The sequence below is a fragment of the Phocoena phocoena genome, chromosome 16, assembly GCF_963924675.1.
Source record: "Phocoena phocoena chromosome 16, mPhoPho1.1, whole genome shotgun sequence".
NCBI classification, from domain to species: domain Eukaryota; kingdom Metazoa; phylum Chordata; class Mammalia; order Artiodactyla; family Phocoenidae; genus Phocoena; species Phocoena phocoena.
In genome coordinates this window covers 77,913,640-77,934,227 of record NC_089234.1, presented here as the reverse complement: position 1 = coordinate 77,934,227, position 20,588 = coordinate 77,913,640, and the positions used below count along the sequence as shown (strand labels likewise).

General features: G+C 40.3%; 1 protein-coding gene across 1 annotated transcript in view; it reads left to right on the top strand.

The window, feature by feature from the left end:
- The window catches only part of TBCE (tubulin folding cofactor E), a 76,068-nt gene that overhangs the window by 41,054 nt on the left and 14,426 nt on the right, over positions 1-20,588 (top strand). The window contains exons 3-4 of the mRNA XM_065894150.1: positions 14,308-14,493; positions 19,084-19,172. Of these exons, the coding sequence (XP_065750222.1) occupies positions 14,308-14,493; positions 19,084-19,172 (275 nt within the window). The remainder of the gene's footprint in view (positions 1-14,307; positions 14,494-19,083; positions 19,173-20,588) is intronic.

Here is a 20,588-nt window from a genome sequence, read left to right as displayed (position 1 = left end):
AAATTTTTGTTGTTGTTTGTTTTCCCTAAGTTTCAGTTTCTCGGAAGAATCTGTTATTATTAAGCTTATCATTCTTTAAATGTGGTACAGTGAACACACTCCTGGCCTGGTAATCGAGGCCTCTAGCTTTGCTTTTAACAATCTTTATGACCTTAAATCAGACTAAATTTACTAACCTCTAAAATGAAGGTCAAAATCAGATAATAGCAAAATAAGTTTCCTAGTCGAGCATTCTGTAGTTTTGGGAAGTCAGGATAGAAGAAGAATTGGCATGTTCCTAGAGGCCAGCGGTGGTGACAGACATGGCATGAGGCCAGCTCAGAATCTGTCAAGAGGTCATAGAGGATGAAGGGAGCAATTTATGTGTTTAGAGAGGTGTGGAAATAGAAATCTCTTAGCTTGGCCTGTTGATCCCTTACCTGCCTGGACCATGACCTCACAAAACTTCCAGTGAGGGAACGTTCCCTGTGGAGCCTGCCCCAGCACCTCCCAAATCGTCCATGGTTACGTGTCCTTCATGGTCTCTGCATATGGTGATATTTTCAGTCTTGGTTACTCTGAGTAGGAAAATGAAGACTTGTGTCAGTCCTGGCAGAGCTGGGATTTGCCCTGAAGTGCTGATGGGCACAGACTTAGTGTTCAGGTTCTTACTCTTGGAATAAGCATTTCCTTGCTTTGTTGTGTTTCCTGGTACAGTCATGCCTGAGCATTTACATGTTGAAATACATATTATGTTATTATAAATCACTTTTCTTTTGTTTCAATGAAATGACATTTTGTTGACTTTGAATCCTGTATGGGTCAGTATTTCCATTTCGCGTTGTTTTGGGGGCAATATACAAGGGAGCATTGGCTCTGTTGTGGTGGAGAACCACTAGTCTAGACTAAAGGAATTACCTTATCCTTTATAGTTGTTAATGCTTATATTGGTATTAGTTCGGACTTGGCTTCAACTAGTAAAGATTATACCAATATCTTAGAATCTCTAAATCAGACAAAACAGAATATACCACACGTACTTGTTATTAAGCCAATTCAGATCTCTTAGTAATTTCATTGGAGTCTTCTTTTACATTTCAAATTTTACTTGGAAAGTCATAATAGCGATACGTATTTTACCACAGTACACATTTTTTTTAATGCTTAGATGCTGTTTTCATGAAGCCAAAGCAATTTAAAGTTGTCAGATCATAAGTGTTCCCATCTTATACTTGTGAAATAGGTAAATGGCAAAAAGGTGGAATACCCATTTTAAAGGAGGAAAATGTGTCAGAAGTTGTGGTATTGATAGCAAAATTCAGATCCCACCTCTTCAGAAGCACATGTTAACTGTCAAGTGGCTGAGCCTGTTAGACACAGTCTAACAGGGTAGTTACGCGCTCTGGCGCACATGTCTTATGAAGGCTAGTCTGCTGGCCTCTGCTGTGGAAGCAGGATATTAGGGTGTGTTGAGTGAGGTGTTTGGTGAGCTGCTTTCTTGAGTCTCCCCAGCGTCCCAGGTTGCTGGGGTGACACCCTGCCGGTCAGGGTTAGGTCCTACCGCTTGAGGTCAGAACCTGGGGACAGACAGGGTGGTTTTCAAGGCCCAGCTCAGGGCATACATTCTTCCCTGTGTATTTTCCCCCAACCAGCTCAGCTCACGTTGATCTCATGAGACTTCTCAGTTTAGAATAGAATAACATTTGCAAAGGTCTAACCTCTGTTTTAACAACGACCTTCATGAAGAATATAAGATGGGCTTTAACCCAGAGAAGAACTGTCTTCACAGTTAGCTTTCAGTGTTTCCGTGTTATCACATTTGTTCGTTACTCTGACTCTTTGAGATGGCTATGACAGGTATTGGTGACCAAGTGGGTTATGAGTAGAGCACGAAACACTGGAGTCAAGCTCAAATCCTGGCTATGAATGAACTCCTCTTTAGTGTAGGTCTCTAAAAATGAGGTAAAATTTTTTCTTGAATAGTTGGTGTGACACCGACAGAAGAAGTTCAGGGAGTGGACCAGATTACCTTGGAAGGCCCCCATGTTCAGAGGACTTCATGTCACTCTTTAGTTTCAATCTGATCTCTTAAATAACCTAAGGTAAATATGGCAGTCTCCTGGTTATATATTAATTACCTGTAATTAATATTTGTGACACTGTCGATTTACAGTAATAGTGTACAGGTTTATCCCAAATTTATGCCTGTGAACCAGTTATGTGTCTCTCCCAGGCGCTTCTGTTCTCCATCTCTTGTCTTTTGGGGAGTTGAGAGGTTCAGTTAAGGTGATGAACTTTGAATTTCTCCCTGCCTTATCCCTAGATTTCCAGTGCTTTTCTTTCAACCTAAACTAAAGGGTATACCGTAAACTCTTTGAACTGTGCGGGTCAGTATTTTACCCTCAGCTTTTATTGAAAATATTCCCTTTCTAAGTAATTTCATGATTTCTCCTTTCTTTTGAGCAAGAAATCTTAAAATCTTACTTTTTCTTCAGCACCATGAATGGAGTTTAATACTTGGCGTCAGAGGGGACATGGTGTCCAGACCATGTCCACAACACTGGCTAACTTAACAAATGGAAGCTCCTCGATTTACTTATCCTGTGTGCATCATAAGATTGTTGGAAAGTGTTCTGAGGTTCTTTTTTTTTTTTACAGATCCAAAATACACTTTATTTTTCATTTTATTTTATTATTTAACATCTTTATTGGGGTATAATTACTTTACAATGGTGTGTTAGTTTCTGCTTTACAACAAAGTGAATCAGCCATACATATACACGTGTTTCCATATCTCCTCCCTCTTGCGTCTCCCTCCCTCCCACCCTCCCCATCCCACCCCTGCAGGCGGTCACAAAGCACCAAGCTGATATCCCTGTGCTACGCGGCTGCTTCCCACTAGCTATCTACCTTACGTTTGGTAGTGTATATATGTCCATGCCTCTCTCTCGCTCTGTCACAGCTCACCCTTTCTGAGGTTCTTAAATGAGTATTAATGCATCAGTATAAAATATTCTCCTGGGGGGTGGAATGGATTGGGAGATTCGGATTGACATATATACACTACTATGTATAAAAGAGATAACTAATGAGAACCTACTGTATAGCACAGGGAACTCTACTCTGGTATGGTATAAAGTGATAGGATAATTTTTTAAGAAATCACTAAATGTGCTGATAGGATACAGGCAGGGTGGATCTCTGTAAGAGGTGAAGAGAGATATTTCATTTTGGGAAGCTTCCCATGAATCGGCGAAATAGAAATTGTGACATTCAGAAGCAGTGTGCAAAAAGATGCTTATCAACTGAGCTTTTTTCTTTTTTTTTTTCTGTTGGGAAAATGAGTTCACCAGGTCAATTCTTTAGATATTACAGCAATATACATTAAATTAGAGTGAATATGTCTCCTCTCATGGTGAATGGTTAGTTATGCAGTGTTGCTGAAAAGGCTCTATGCATGCCTGTAACAAACAAGATATCAGGGTCAATGACATTTATTAGAAACTCCCCAGAGACCCAGTCTTTCCCAGCATCTAAACAAGCCCCAATAAGAAAGATACTTACTGTAGGAGTTTTGGAATCTGTTGGGGACCCTTTTTACCTTTGAGTAGTATTGCCAGATTCAGCAAATAAAAATACAAAATGCATGGTGAAATTTGGATTTCAGATAAGCAGTAAATCATTTATTGGTATAAGTATGGGACATGCATCATACATATACTTATAATGAAAAATCTTAAGTATATAACAAATTTCAGATTGTTTATCTGAAATCCAGATTTAACTGGGCACCTGAATTTTATCTTACAACTCTGTTGGGCAGACTGAACCTTGATTATAGTGCTTCGTGAGAGTCTTTCATTTCTGCAAGAGCCGTGGTTGGGATGTGTGGACTTTCCTAGCTGCATATGTAATTGGTGGGCCGAAGGAGGCAGGAACTTGAACAAGCCGAATGCTTACAAGAGAAAACATTTTGGACTCTCCCCCTTCACTCCCTCCCCTCCCCCAGTTTTTTCTCTTTTAGGCAGGGTTCAGAATTTCAGTGTTCAGATGCAACATCTTGATAATAATCTAAGATCTCAGTGGAATCTTTGAATTATTAGTTTGTCTTTGAAGATTTACTGTTATTGATGGGCACTCCTTCAGCTAGCAGTTTTTATTTGCTGGGCTGTTTGTTTTTCCGAGAAACCTGCCAGGAATGTTGCAGAGGAGACTGATGTTTGATGTTTTCCTTTGATCTGCAAAGGGCACAGCATCTCCTTTGCACCCACCTAACACCATTTCTGACTTCTTTCTTCTGCCTGCAGCGAAACTAAACAGTAATAAAGGTCTCTTCTTGAATTGTTCATTACCACTGTTATAAATTTAGGACAGAAATGAAAACCATGGTATTTGTTTTACATTGTTGTTTTTTCATTTATTATAAATGTGCTGGTTTTAAAAGTTGTGCTCTCATACTTATTTTTACATTTCAGTCACATAATATTTGAACAATACATTTTCCTATTTCCACCCCCCAGTGTTACTCCTTTAAGGAAAACTAATACTATTTCATAAATTTTATAATTTCATTTCACTAAAATTTCAAATTTCACTGTTTTGTAAGCCAAAGCCTGTTTCATAAACGTGAGACTCTAGGAACAGTCTCTTAGATGCAAAACTCACTTGTTTGTATACATTTAGATAGATTGAGGTACATAAACGAGTGTTCTAAATTGTCTGGAATTATTTTTCCGACACCTAACAACATACCTTGGAATTTAGTTCAGCCTTGTACATGTAAAGTGTTTAACATTCATAACGTTTAGTTGTCAGTAAACACAAGATTGGACTGTATGCTGTCAAAATGGAAAATTAAACGAGACAGCCTACAAGTCATCTTTGTGATTTACTTTGTAAGAAACACATTTGTTTATTTTTATTTTTTTTTAAAGTATAGTTGATTTACAATATCATGTTAGTTTCAGGTGTACAGAAAGCGATTCAGTTTATATATCTATATATAAAATCTTTTTGAGATTCTTTTCCCTTATAGGTTATTTCAAAATATTGGGTATAGTTCCCTGTGCCATATACAGCAGGACCTTGTTGTTTATCTATTTATATATAGTAGTGTGTATATGTTAATTCCACACTCCTAATTTATCCCCCCCCCCCCCCGCTTTCCCCTTTGGTAACCAGCCATAAGTTTGTTTTCTATGTCTGTGGGTCTATTTCTGTTTTGTAAATAAGTTCATTGTATCATTTTTTTTAGATTCTATGTGTAAGTGATATCATATGATATTTGTCTCTGTCTGGCTTACTTCACTTAGTGTGATAATCTCTAAGTCCATCCATGTTGCTGCAAATGGCATTATTTTCATTCTTTTTTACGGCTGAGTAATATTTCAGTCTGTGTGTGTGTGTGTGTGTGTGTGTGTACACACACACACACCACACCTTCTTTATCCATTCATCTGTTGATGGACATTTAGGTTGATTCCATGTCTTAGCTAATACACTAATGTAGTGCTGCGGTGAACATTGTGGGTGAAGCACCTTTGTTTAAAACATATTTTAGTTAAAATGTTATGGTTCTAGAAATGCCTTATTTTCAGTAGTATTGCTTTTGCTGTGCTTTCTCTATTCTCAGAGGGATTTTCATGTAGGATCCTGTTTGATGCTTATTGTAGGACAAGTACCACCACTTTTTCATCAAGCTCCTACTCAGGTTTCAAGGTCCAACTCAGATTCTACTTCTTCTGTGGAATACACACTAGACCAGGACTTTTTTTATGTTGTGTGTCCTTCTTGGAGGCATAACATAATCTTTTCAAAAGCAGGGGAAAAAAATACATTGCATTACAGAGGAAATTTAGTCACATTGAAGTAATCAAAAATATTTTAAAATTATGATCTAGTTAGATATATATTTCTCTTTTTTAGATCTATATTTCTTTACTAAATAACATTAAATAATAATATCTACTGATGGATCTAATAACTACTAAAATTTGTGGTAGTGAGGAGAATAAAGACAGAAATGCAGGAAAGGATAGTGCACTGGTAGTCAGGAATCCAAGTCTTGGCTGTGCTACCTCTGTGACTGTGACCCCAATATCCCCAAGTGAAATGGGATTGGATTAGATCAGAGTTTCTTAAAGTGGGACATGAGGCCCCCCTGCATCAGAATCCCCTGGCACATTGTTTTTTTTAACAGCAGAACCTGGGCCCCAGCCCAGTCCCACTGCGTGCACAACCTGGGGTGGGTTCCAGTAAGCTTTCCAGGTGACTGACTGCTTTTCAGGTTGAGTTTGAGAAGTCCTAGACTAGGTAATCTCTTAGGTAGATCCGTTTGAACTCTTAAAAAAAAAAAAAAAAAAAAAAGAGGCTAGGGAATTCCTTGGTGGCACAGTGGTTAAGAATCCTCCTGCCAGTGCAGGGGACTTGGGTTCGAGCCCTGGTCGGGGAAGATCCCACATGCCACGGAGCAACTAAGCCCACACACGGCAACTACTGAGCCCGTGTGCCACAACTACTGAAGCCCATGTGCCTAGAGCCCGTGCTCCGCAACAAGAGAAGCCACAGCAATGAGAAGCCCGTGCACCGCAATGAAGAGTAGCCCCCGCTCGCCACAACTAGAGAAAGCCCGTGCGCAACAACAAAGACCCAATGCAGCGAAAATTAAAAATTAAAAAAAAAAAAAATATATATATATAAACGAGGCTAGCTACATTTAATCTCTTTAGCTGAGTGATAGAAATGTGTTTGTTAAAACAGAACTGTGTTCTTCACACTAGGAGCCTTTTCTGTGTGAAAAGAAAACGAAATATTTTCTTGGCAGCTTCTGGTAGTCAGTGATCCTCTGATATCACAGCAGGCAGACTCAGGACCTGATTGTGCTGCAACAGAGAATTTAATTTCCTGCATCGACAATTTCCCCCTCTCCCTTAGGTTATTTTTGTCTCATGTAAGTTTGGTACTTTCTCCCATCTTAAAACATCTGCCCTTTCCATCCCTCCTCTCCCCTTTCCATTGGATCTCCTGTGGACGAGAGGAGTCTGAGTCCACTCTCCTCTCACTCTCTGGAGCTTGTCCCACGGCCCCGCCCCAGCTGCTTCTAGCAGGGTCACTTTCCGGTTGCTAGATTCACTGGCCAAACTCAGCTGTCGCCTTCCGGGCATTCACAGCCCTGGACACGGTTGTCCACTGTCTCCACTGCTTTCCAGGACACCACCCTCTCGGGGGGTTCTCACGACCTCCGGGCCCCTTCTTTTTGCCCTGACATCAGTTCTGACTTTGCGAGATTCCAAGTTCCTTTTACAATCTGGTAATTTCTGTAGACCCACCTCCCAGAAGAAAATGTGTATATGTTTATATTGACAAAATTTATCATATTATTTTCATTCTCTTTAATTATGGTGACTTTTCCAAAAGTTTCATTTGTTTAAAAGAGTTAAAGGGCGTAAGCCAAAATAGTGTTTATCATACATTTTTGGCAATTCATGTATTTCATCATTTATTCTCTGACATGATCAAATGATATTAACATTTACAGCTTTTTTTTTTTTTGGTTTTTTTGTGGGTTTTTTTGTGGGTTTTTTGAATTTTATTGTATTTATTTTTTTATACAGCAGGTTCTTATTAGTCATCTATTTTATACACATCATGTATACATGTCAATCCCAATCGCCCAATTCAGCGCACCACCATCCCCAGCCCCACACGACTTTCCCCCCTTGGTGTCCATACATTTGTCCTCTATATCTCTGTCTCAACTTCTGCCCTGCAAACTGGTTCATCTGTACCATTTTTCTAGGTTCCACATACATGTGTTAATATATGATATTTGTTCTTCTATTTCTGACTTCACTCTGTATGACAGTCTCTAGATCCACCCACGTCTCAACAAATGACTCAATTTCGTTCTTTTTTATGGCTGAGTAGTATTCCATTGTATATATGTACCACAACTTCTTTATCCATTCGTCTGTCGTTGGGCATTTAGGTCACTTCCCTGACCTGGCTATTGTAAGTAGTGCTGCAGTGAACATTGGGGTTTTGAATTATGGCTTTCTCTGGGTATATGCCCAGCAGTGAGATTGCTGGATCATATGGTAATTCTGTTTTTAGTTTTTTAAGGAACCTCCATACTGTTCTCCATAGTGGTTGTACCAATTTACATTCCCACCAGCAGTGCAAGAGGGTTTCCTTTTCTCCACACCCTCTCCAGCATTTGTTGTTTGTAGATGTTTTGATGATGCCCATTCTAACTGGTGTGAGGTGATACCTCATTGTAGTTTTGATTTGCATTTCTCTAATAATTAGTGATATTGAGCAGCTTTTCATGTGCTTCTTGGCCATCTGTATGCCTTCTTTGGAGAAATGTCTATTTAGCTCTTCTGCCCATTTTTGGATTGGGTTGTTTGTTTCTTTAATATTGAGCTGCATGAGCTGTTTATATATTTTGGAGATTAATCCTTTATCCGTTGATTTGTTTGCAAATATTTTCTATTCTGAGTTGTCTTTTCATCTTCTTTATGGTTTCCTTTGCTGTGCAAAAGCTTTGAAGTTTCATTAGGTCCCATTTGTTTATTTTTGTTTTTATTTCCATTACTCTAGGAGGTGGATCAAAAAAGATCTTGCTGTGATTTATGTCAAAGAGTGTTCTTCCTATGTTTTCCTCTAAGAGTTTTATAGTGTCCAGTCTTACATTTGGGTATCGAATCCATTTTGAGTTTATTTTTGTGTATGGTGTTAGGGAGTGTTCTAATTTCATTCTTTTACATGTAGCTGTCCAGTTTTCCCAGCACCACTTATTGAAGAGACTGTCTTCTCCATTGTATATCCTTGCCTCCTTTGTCATAGATTACTTGACCATAGGTGTGTGGGTTTATCTCTGGGCTTTCTGTCTTGTTCCATTGATCTATGTTTCTGCTTTTGTGCCAGTATCATATTGTCTTGATTACTGTAGGTTTGTAATATAGTCTGAAGTCAGGGAGTTTGATTCCTCCACCTCCGTTTTTTTTCCCTCAAGACTGCTTTGGCTATTTGGGGTCTTTTGTGTCTCCATACAAATTTTAAGATGATTTGTTCTAGTTCTGTAAAAAAAATGCCATTGGTAATTTGATAGGGATTGCATTGAATCTGTAGATTGCTTTGGGTAGTAGTCATTTTCACAATATTGATTCTTCCAATCCAAGGACATGATATCTCTCCATCTGTTTCTATCATCTTTAATTTCTTTCATCAGTGTCTTATAGTTTTCTGCATACAGGTCTTTTGTCTCCCTAGGTAGGTTTATTCCTAGGTATTTTATTCTTTTTGTTTCAATGGTAAATGGGAGTGTTTCCTTCATTTCTCTTTCAGATTTTTCATCATTAGTGTATAGGAATGCCAGAGATTTCTGTGTATTAATTTTGTATTCTGCACCTTTACCAGACTCATTGATTAGCTCCAGTAGTTTTCTGATGGCATTTTTAGGATTCTCTATGTATAGTATCATGTCATCTGCAAACAGTGACAGTTTTACTTCTTCTTTTCCAATTTGTATTCCTTTCATTTCTTTTTCTTCTCTGATTGCTGTGGCTAGGACTTCCAAAACTATGTTGAATAGTAGTGGTGAGAGTGGACATCCTTGTCTTGTTCCTGATCTTAGAGGAAATGCTTCCAGTTTTTCACCATTGAGAATGATGTTTGCTGTGGGTTTGTCATATATGGCCTTTATTATGTTGAGGTAGGTTCCCTCTTTGTCCACCTTCTAGAGAGTTTTTATCATAAATGGGTGTTGAATTTTGTCAAAAGCTTTTTCTGCATCTATTGAGATGATCATATGGTTTTTATTCTTCAGTTTGTTAATATGGTGTATCACAATGATTGATTTATGTATATTGAAGAATCCTTGCATCCCTGGGATAAATCCCACTTGATCATGGTGTATGATCCTTTTAATATGTTGTTGGATTCTGTTTGCTAGTATTTTGTTGAGGATTTTTGCATCTACATTCATCAGTGATATTGGTCTGTAATTTTCTTTTTTTGTAGTATCTTTGTCTGGTTTTTGTCTGGTTTTGGTATCAGGGTGATGGTGGCCTCATAGAATGAGTTTGGGAGTGTTCCTTCCTCTGCAATTTTTTGGAAGAGTTTGAGAAGGATGGGTATTAGCTCTTCTCTGAATGTTTGATAGAATTCACCTGTGAAGCCATCTGGTCCTAGACTTGTTTGTTGCAAGATTTTAAATCACAGTTTCAATTTCATTACTTGTTATTAGTCTCTTCATATTTTCTATTTCTTCACGGTTCAGTCTTGGAAGTTTATACCTTTCTAGGAATTTGTCCATTTCTTCCAGGTTGTCCATTTTATTGGCATAGAGTTGCCTGTAGTAGTCTCTTAGGATGCTTTGTATGTCTGTGGTATGTGTTGTAGCTTCTTCTTTTTCGTTTCTAATTTTATTGGTTTGAGTCCTCTCCCTCTTTTTCTTGATGAGTCTGGCTAATGGTTTATCAATTTTGTTTATCTTCTTAAGGAACCAGCTTTAAGTTTTATTGATCTTTGCTATTGTTTTCTTAGTTTCTATTTCATTTATTTCCGCTCTGATCTTTATGATATCTTTCCTTCTGCTAACTTTGGGTTTTGTTTGTTCTTTCTCTAGTTCTTTTAGGTGTAAGGTTAGATTGTTTATTTGAGATTTTTCTTGTTTCTTGACGTAGGCTTGTATTGCTATAAACTTCCCTCTTAGAACTGCTTTTGCTGCATCCCATAGGTTTTTTTTTTTTTTGTGGTATGCAGGCCTCTCACCGCTGCGGCCTCTCCCATTGCGGAGCACAGGCTCCAGACGCGCAGGCCCAGCAGCCATGGCCCACGGGCCCAGCCACTCTGCAGCATGTGGGATCCTCCTGGACTGGGGTACAAACCCACGTCCCCTGCATCGGCAGGCGGACTCTCAACCACTGCACCACCAGGGAAGCCCAATCCCAAAGGTTTTGGATCATCGTGTTTTCATTGTCATTTGTCTCTAGGTATGTTTTGATTTCCTCTTTGATTTCTTCTGTGATCTCTTGGTTATTTAGTAGCGTATTGTTTAGCCTCCATGTGTTTGTGTTTTTTACGTTTTTTTCCCTGTAATTCATTTCTAATCTCATAGTGTTGTGGTCCGAAAAGATGCTTGATATGATTTCAATTTTTTAAAATTTACTGAGGCTTGATTTGTGACCCAAGATGTGATCTATCCTGGAGAATGTTCCATACGCACTTGAGAAGAAAGTGTAATCTGCTGTTTTTGGATGGAATGTCCTATAAATATCAATTAAATCTATCTGGTCTGTTGTGTCATTTAAAGCTTCTGTTTCCTTCTTTATTTTCATTTTGGATGATCTGTCCATTGGTGTGAGTGAGGTGTTAAAGTCTCCCACTATCATTGTGTTACTGTCAATTTCCTCTTTTATAGCTGTTAGCAGTTGCCTTATGTATTGAGGTGCTCCTGTGTTGGATGCATGTATATTTATAATTGTTATATCTGCATTTTGGATTGATCCCTTGATCGTTATGTAGTGTCCTTCCTTGTCTCTTGTAACATTCTTTATTTTAAATTATATTTTATCTGATACGAGTATTACTACTCCAGCTTTCTTTTGATTTCCATTTGCATGGAATATCTTTTTCCATCGCCTCACTTTCAGTCTGCATGTGTCCCTAGGTCTGAGGTGGGTCTCTTGTAGACAGCATATATATGGGTCTTGTTTTTGTATCCATTCAGCAAGCCTGTGTCTTTTGGTTGGAGCATTTAATCCATTTACGTTTAAGGTAGTTATCAATATGTATGTTCCCATAATCTTTTTCTTAATTGTTTTGGGTTTGTTTTTGTAGGTCCTCTTCTTCTCTTGTGTTTCCCACTTAGAGAAGTTCCTTCAGCATTTGTTGTAGAGCTGGTTTGGTGATGCTGAATTCTCTTAGCTTTTGCTTTTCTATAAAGCTTTTGATTTCTCCATCAACTCTAAACGAACGAGATCCTTGCCGGCTAGAGTAATCTTGATTGTAGGTTCTTCCCTTTCATCACTTTAAGTATATCATGCCACTCCCTTTTGGCTTGTAGAGTTTCTGCTGAGAAATCTGCTGTTAACCTTATGGGAGTTCCCTTGTATGTTGTTTGTCGTTTTTCCCTTGCTGCTTTCAGTAATTCTTCTTTGTCTTTAATTTTTGCCAATTTGATTACTGTGTGTCTCGGCATGTTTCTCCTTGGGTTTATCCTGTGTGGGACTCACTGCGCCTCCTGGACTTAGGTGGCTATTTCCTTTCCCATGTTAGGAAGTTTTCGACTATAATCTCTTCAAATATTTTCTCAGTCCTTTCTCTCTCTATTCTCCTTCTGGGACCCCTATAATGTGAATGTTGTTGCATTTAATGTTGTCCCAGAAGTCTCTTAGGCTGTCTTCATTTCTTTTCATTCTTTTTTCTTCTTTCTGTTCAGCCGCAGTGAATTCCACCATTCTGTCTTCCAGGTCACTTATCTGTTCTTCTGCCTCAGTTTTTCTGCCATTGATTCCTTCTAGTGTTAGTCTTCATTTCAGTTACTGTATTGTTCATCTCTGTTTGTTTGTTCTTAATTCTTCTAGGTCTTTGTTAAACATTTCTTGCATCTTCTCGATCTTTGCCTCCCTTCTGTTTCTGAGGTCCTGGATCATCTTCACTATCATTTTTCTGAATTCTTTTTCTGGAAGGTTGTCTATCTCCACTTCATTTCGTTGTTGTTCTGGGGTTTTATTGTTCCTTCATCTGGTACATAGCCCTCTGCCTTTTCATCTTGTCTGTCTTTCTGTGAATCCAGTTTTTGTTCCACAGGCTGCAGGACTGTAGTTCTTCTTGCTTCTGCTCTACAGCTGTTTTATAGGCATACTTAGATTTCCCTGAAAGTAAGGTATCATTGCCAGGATGCAGTGCTGAATGCTGAAATTTAATGTGTCTAAAGATCTGTTTTGAATCTCTTGGAAAGCCTTGACAGCAGTCATTACATACAGCAATATGATTAATATTTTTTTAAATTCGTCTAGAGATTATTACTAAAAATTGTTATAAAACCTGAATATAAATTGTGATAAAATATCCTATATTTCTATACAATTCTTTCCACATGCTCTATTTTAGTCCCATATTTGAACTTTCATTTAGTTCAAGTTATCATTTAAAAGATTTTTGTACATAACCCTGTTATCCACAGATGTTTTCATTTCTTTGTGTTCTTATTTGATCTTTGTCTAGCCATAGATATGATTCCTCTGTAGTTGTGTCATGTACAATTTGGTTCAGTTTTTAGAAATCTCAGCATTATTCTGTATGTAATTTTATTAAGTATTATAGGTAGAATATTTTAATGACTGCATCTGTCTGGTTTACTTAATAGTTCCTGTCCAGCTGGCATTTTTATGGTTTCCAGAGTTGCTCAGTTACCGAAAAAATGCTATTATATAGAATCTTCGTAAAAGCAATTTTGTTTTTATTCTTAAATTATTGCCTGCTGACAAATTCCCAGGAGTATGATTATACAATCAAGAACCCAACCTTTCAGTCTTTGAGTGTTAGGACTTTATTTTTTGCTAGATTTGTTGACAATAGTTTCATTGCTTGAATTTACATTTCTTTTTTTTAATATTTTATTCAATTTTTTGGCTGTATCGGGTCTTTGTTGTGGCGCGCGGGCTTCTCTCTAGCTGTGGCACACAGGCTCCAGGGTGCGTGGGCTCTGTAGTTTGCCGCACGCAGGCTCTCTTGTTGAGGTGTGAGAGCTCAGTAGTTGTGGCGTGTGGGCTTAGTTGCCCCACAGCATGTAATTCCCCGAGCAGGGATCGAACCCACGTCCCCTGCATTGGAAAGTGGATTCTTTACCACTGGACCACCAGGGAAGTCCCAATTTACATTTCTTTAATTATTAGCAAGGTAAGACTTTTCCCCCATGGATTTAATACTTCTCTTTCCTCTTTTGTGAATCATCTGTTCCATCTGTCTGTCTATCTATTGGGATTTTACATGCTCGCATCAGCACACAACCCTTTATGATCAACTGTATGAATTACCCTTTTTTTTTAGTATATTACTCTCCCTTTTATGCTGATTCTACTTTTTCAGCATACAGAAAATTCTGAAAGCCTTCAGAACATTGCCTTACGGTAGATGATACATTCTTTTTCCTTCTTTTTAAAAATTGTTTAATTGCTTTTATTTGCTAATGTATTTGTAAATGCAGGCATTTTACATTTGTGGCAGAGTGACAGTTTATAAAGGATTTTTGTGTGTGTGATCTTATTTAAAGGTCCCCATAGATGATATTTTCTCTGTTCCATTTCTTTCCTTTCCCAGGCACCCAACGGGAGGTTCCTTCATTCGTCCAAACAAAGTAAATTTTGGAGTAGACTTTCTCACTGCAATTAAGAACCGCTATGCTTTAGAGGATGAAACAGAGGAAGAGGGAAAAGAGCAAATTGTTACAATTGGAAACAAACCTGTGGAAACCATTGGTTTTGACTCTGTTGTAAAACAGCAAAGGTAAGTGGAACCGATAATGGTAGAGCCGACTTTCGCAGTTTCATCCAAGTTCAGGATTTAAGGTCAGCCCGACTGCACGTCAGTGCTCAGAACTGTGCTTCCAAAGTGGTCTTGTCTTTTCTGCAAAACAGTACATTGAGATCAGAGGAATCCAAGGATTGAGTATTCAGGGAAATTAAAGTCCTTATTTTAGCACAGGACTTTCCTAGATTGGAAATGAAACACTGATTTGCCCATTATGAATATTTATACCATACTCTATTGTATTGACTAATTATTAAGGAACTAAGGTTGATGTCTGGATGATAAGTCAAAAATGGAAACAGAAGTCTACATTGTTACCTGTGCCGTGTAGCACGATGGCACCTTCTAGAACCCAGTCGTTCCCATCTCTGGATGCACACCCTCATCACCTAGGCTTCTTTTGAAACATTGCAGAATCCTGGGCCCCATCCCAGACCTACTAGATCAGAATACCATGCATGGGCTCTTGCTTTTAAGAAGTACCCACAGTGACTGTGTAGCAGTCTGAGGGGCACTACATACTGCATTTTGAAACTGCTGCATTTGAACTTTCTCTGTCCTCTCCAGCTCTCTGAACGCAGCGATGCTCTGTAGACAGGCTCACTGCTCATTCTGAGGTACCACGTGAGCCAGAAAGCGTGGAAGCTGATATTCACACACAACCGCACACAACTGCACACGAACCTCCCAGGTTACGCTGGTTTAGCAGCGACGGTCAGTGCGTGGTGTTTGACCCTGACCTGGATGAGGCGTCCAAGTAATGACCCCTGGTGGCCACTTTGGAGAGTAGATTTGCCGCTACTTGGCATAGGCCTGCGATCTTTTACTTTGTCTCTGAAGTATTGAACTGTCGTTTTGTTCAAAGTAAAATTCTTCGCTATCTTTTTGTTGCTCTTGTTATTATTATTGTCATTAAGATTTAACATGATACAGAATTTAAGTGCACATGGGGACAGTGTTGAAGAGTAAATACATTTCTTTCTTTTTAAAAAAATTTTTAATTTTGTTTTGAAATTGTGGCCACACTGCACGGCTTGCGGGATCTCAGTTTCCCAACCAGGGATTGAATCCGGGCCATGGCAGTGAAGGCGCCAAGTCCTAACCACTAGACCATCAAGGAACTCCCAGTAAATTCATTTCTTGATACCTCTGCTTTTTAGCACAGATGACCAGCATTAAAAAAAAAGAAAAAACTCAAAATAAATCAAGATTTTTGAAAAAGCAATAACTTGACAGTTAATTACAAACAATGTACATTCATTGTTGAGGATTTAGAATATATAAATTGAACAAAGAATCGTGACTAATGCACCACTGAGAGATTACTAACATGAAGGGTTTTTGCTGTTGATTTATAGAGCTATGTGCTTCATAGGGTTAGAGTTCTTTGCTTTATTTTTTCCATTTATTTATTTTTTAATTAATTAATTTATTTTGGCTGCTTCGAGTCTTAGTTGCAGCATACGGGCTCCTTCAGTTGCGGCACACAGACTTCTTAGTTGCAGCATGCACGTGGGATCTAGTTCCCTGACCAGGGATTGAACCCTGGCCCCCTGCATTGGGAGTGCGGAGTCTTACCCACTGGACCACCAGAGAAGTCCCTATTTTTTCCATTTAAAATGCAAAGATTTAAGTGTCATTTACCCAAAAGAGGCACTTCCCCCCTCCACATTGGTTAATCTCTTTCAGAGAGCACCATGGGCTCTGTGAATATTAACGACAGACACGAACAGATTTTTCCTGTCCTAGTTTATGAGCAGCTGCATGACACATGAAGTTTTCTGGTGAATGACTCTACTGCCTGAGTATCAGTGTGTTCAGTAATTAGCCAGTGTCTTTCCTGGAAAGGACCCAATGTTGGAGCCAGTCAGGCTGGGTTCAGGTGTCAGCTAAGCCACTTTCTAGCCCTGACAGCAGTTAGAGTTAGTTAATTCTGGCTTCTAAGCCTAGTTTCCTCATCTCCAAAGTAATACCTAAGCTGTTAGAGCTGTTGGGAATAGCGGTTGAGATCCTGCCGTGAATGGTAGGCATCACTGCTGGGGATGGAAACCTCTACTTTCAGCCATTATATTGTCTCCTGATTAATTCCAGCTGACCAGCTTTGAGTTTGTAGCACTGAGAAAAGACATAATAAACGAATCAAAACCAAATAAAGACCATTATGTGTGGTTTCTCCTTGGAGATGGCTGTGGCTGTGGAGAGGTGTCTGAAGTCAGACCTGAATCCCTAAGCTTTGTACCAAGGTTTCCCGGGCCTGCAGGAAACTCACTGGGGCACAACAGGATATTTTGAATTTTAGAGGGAAACAGTGACATCTGTCGGACACGGTGCAAACTACTAGTTGGAGCTAGTTCAGTTTCATGATAGTCCTACTGTTCCTTTCCATGGTGTCATTTCCCTGCAGAGCTGGGTTTTTGGCCGTTCGTGTGCTGAAAGAAAAGCCAGTATCTCCTGAAAATCATCATGGAACGGAAAAAGGAGGTGGTGAGGGTCCAGTCTGATTCCAGGGTTTGGGAAGTTGTGCAGTGCCCACTAGACAGACACTAGTTTGGTAGGACATAAATAATTATTAAGTTGTTTGGCCCTAACTGCTTACTAAATGGAACTGTGAGGTGTTTCTTTTGGCCTAGGGGCACCTTGGAAAATTACTGAAACACTGTGAAGGGCCCTGTGAACTGAGAAAGTTTGGGAGCCTCTGCCTTGGAACATTGCTGCTGTCTTTTCCCCCTAGTTTCTGGTGATTGTAATAGCTGATGCCTTGCATGGTGGTCTTAGTATTCCCCCCAAAGGTTTTCAGTTTTATGTTTATTTTTATAAATGCTTATAAAGTGACTTACTGTATGTCACACAGTATTCTGAGAGTTTCACAAATACTGACTCACTAAATTATCATAGCATGGACTTCCCTGGTGGCGCAGTGGTTAAGAATCCGCCTGCCAATGCAGGGAACACGGGTTCGAGCCCTGGTCTGGGAAGATCCCACAAGCCGCCGAGCAACTAAGCCCACGCGCCACAATTACTGAGCCCACGTGTCACAACTGCTGAGCCCACGGGCCTAGAGTCCATGCTCCGCAACAAGAGAAGACACTGCTGTGAGAAGCCCGCACACCGCAAAGAGTAGCCCCCCCTCACCACAACTAGAGAAAGACCGCATGCAGCAACGAAGACCCAGCGCAGCCGAAAATAAATTTTTAAAAATTATCATAGCATTTTAAAATTGTAAAATATGCATAATGCGTAATTTACCACGTTAACCATTTTTAAGCGTATGGTTCAGCGGCGTTCGGTACATTCCCACTGTTGTGCAGCCGTCGTCACCTTCCATCTTCAGAACCTTTTCATCTTCCCAAACTGAAACCCTGTAACCCTTCAGCAACAGCTGCGCATCTCTCCCCACCCAGCCCCTGGCAAGCACCGTTCCACTTACGTCTCTGTGACGTCGATGCGCACTTAGGTGCCTCATATAAATGCAGTCACACAGTGCTTGTCCTTTTGTGACTGGCCTGTGTCACTCCGCATAACGTCCTCCAGGCTCACAGATGTTGCAGCACGTGTCAGAATTTCTTTCATTTTCAAGGCTGAACAATATTCCATTGTAAGGACTGACCACACTTTGTTCGTCGGTCAGTGGACACTTGGTTTGCTTACATATGACGGTTGTGAGTAACGCTGCTGTGGATGTGGGTGTGTAGATGTGGATTCTGAGGCACACGGATGTTAACTCACCCAAGACCAGAGGAGCGGTGGAATCGGGATTGGAACCCAGGCAGTCTGGCTCCAGGCCCTGTGTTCTTAACTCTCCAGCACTGTAACACATGGGCTCTTTTAATGAATAGAACAACACAGCTTCTCTACACTGAAAAAGTGCCTTCTGAGAGTATCTAGAAAAGCTGAAGACATGCACTCACGCTCTCTAGGCTGTATCCCTAGAGAGACTTTCCCACGTGAGTGCAAAAACTATACAGTGGTGTGTCCTTCAGCACTGTTGGGACTAATCTACCTGTCCCAGGGGAGGAAATAAATTACCTGTGGTCTTTCCGTATAGTAACAAACTACAAGGTGTGAAGGTGTGTGCTCTGGAGCACGTGTCCACATAGCTACATCTTACTGCTGAATAACGTACTATTGAGGGAAAAAGTCAGTTGCAGGAGGATATACGCAGTACACTACCATTTATGTCAAATTTCATAATATACAGAAATGCTGTAATTGTTTAGGGACATAGAAATATGTAGTAAAGCTATTAAGAAATGCTTAAGATTAAGTCAGCGTCGAACGCAGTGCCCTGGTTCCCTACATGGAACAGAGGAGGAGGGGAGGGGGTGATGGAAAGGGATGCAGAGGACTTCACTTACGTGTGTCATGTTTGTAACGCTTTGTTTCTTTCTCTTTTTCTTTTTTTTTTTTTTTACAGTAATGCTTTATTTCTTAAGTTGGGTGGTGGCTACTGGAATTTGTTATTTCTGGTGCCTTTTTATATGTCTGAAATGCTTTTCAATTTTTTAAAGGGCCAGTGGATAGCGTACGTGTTTATGCATACATGTGAACTATGTGTTTTTCATGCAGTCAGCTGAGCAAGTTGCAGGAAGTTTCTTTGAGGAACTGCGCAGTAAATGGTCCTGGTGACAAAGGAGGAATTGCCAAAGCTTGTCCTAGTATCCTTCCCAATGAGAAGTCGTCACTGGGGTCTGACTGACTTTGACACTTGAGTGAGACACCCTGGTTGCCTACCCAGTGTCCATTCTCCTAACAGGGACTCGGTCTCACCTGGGGTTGTCACCGCCCAGGTAAATTGTTACCTTCCTAGACCCTTTGCTTTCAGGTGAGGCAGTGTGACTCGCCCCAACCAGGGAGATGTAACATGGGAGTTTCTGGTTGGGGCTCCTTCAAGGGGGACAGACATGGCTGGATCTGCTTCTGTCCATTGCCCTCCGTCCTCCCCTGCCTTGAGCGCAGACAGAACGCCCAGGGCTCAGCAGCCAACCTGTGGGAAGAACGCCATCCAGGGCGACCTGGGAGGGAAGGGATGGAGAGGGGCCAGCATCCTGGATGGTACCTGGGCCACTGCGCCAGCCCCAGCTGCCTTCCTGTGAGGGAGGAAGATAAACTCTTTCCTTTATTAAGGTTCCTGTTCATGCAGCTGGATGCAGTTTTGTTATAATACCTCAAAACAGGCTTTTCCAAAGTTTGTCATCTCTTATCTCTACCTTCTCTTACGAGTGTGTTTTTTTGCCCTGTATTACTCTTATTCCCACAACTAAAAATACAGGAGGTAAGTTTAAAAGAATTCCCAGTAAACTTGCTCCATTTTGTAGTCTGGTGGAACACAATTCAAGTGCTTCTTGGATCTGTGTCTCCTGGGCTGCAGTCTAAACAAACCCCAAATAAATGCATTTTTTTGGACTTAAAAAAAAAAAAAACCCAGTGGCGAATGAAATAGACTTTCTCGAAGCGAATGAAATAGACTTTCTCTAGCTTTAAAAGGTCTTCTCCCAATTCCTTAAGTCTGCCTAGTCTGTACATAATAGTTTATGCAGAAGGTAGCAGCTTACAATCAAGCTTCTTGACTGAAGAGATGGCAGATGAGAGTAACTTTCTTTAGCAAAATGTTTCTAACCACCCTGGTGGTATCTGCTTTGTGGTGACAGGAAAGGTCGTTCCCTCTGCAGTTTAGGCAGCTGGGTCAGGGCATTTCGGGGTGTGGAATGGAGCTTGTAAGGAGCAAAGTGCCACAGAGGTGCCCGGCGCATTCTGGAATCTGCCTGGCCTCCTCCTAAGTGGTTTTGGAAGACTGGGAATCGGGCGGTTCTAGGCTCATCTTCAACACAAAAGATCTGGTCCGCAGAGGGGTTTGGGCGTGTGAATTGTTTGGTTGATTGGAGTTGTCAGCAGTGTGCTGGGGAGTCAGCGTCTCGTTTGTTTCTACCGCGCTCTCTGCTGGGGAAGAACATCCCCTAAGACGTGAGGCAATGAGGTTTGGTGAGATAACCAAGTCACCGCTGATATCTGCAGACTCAGTGATGAATGCCTTGCACTTGCTGATCGAATTCTTGCGTGAAGTTGAAGGATTG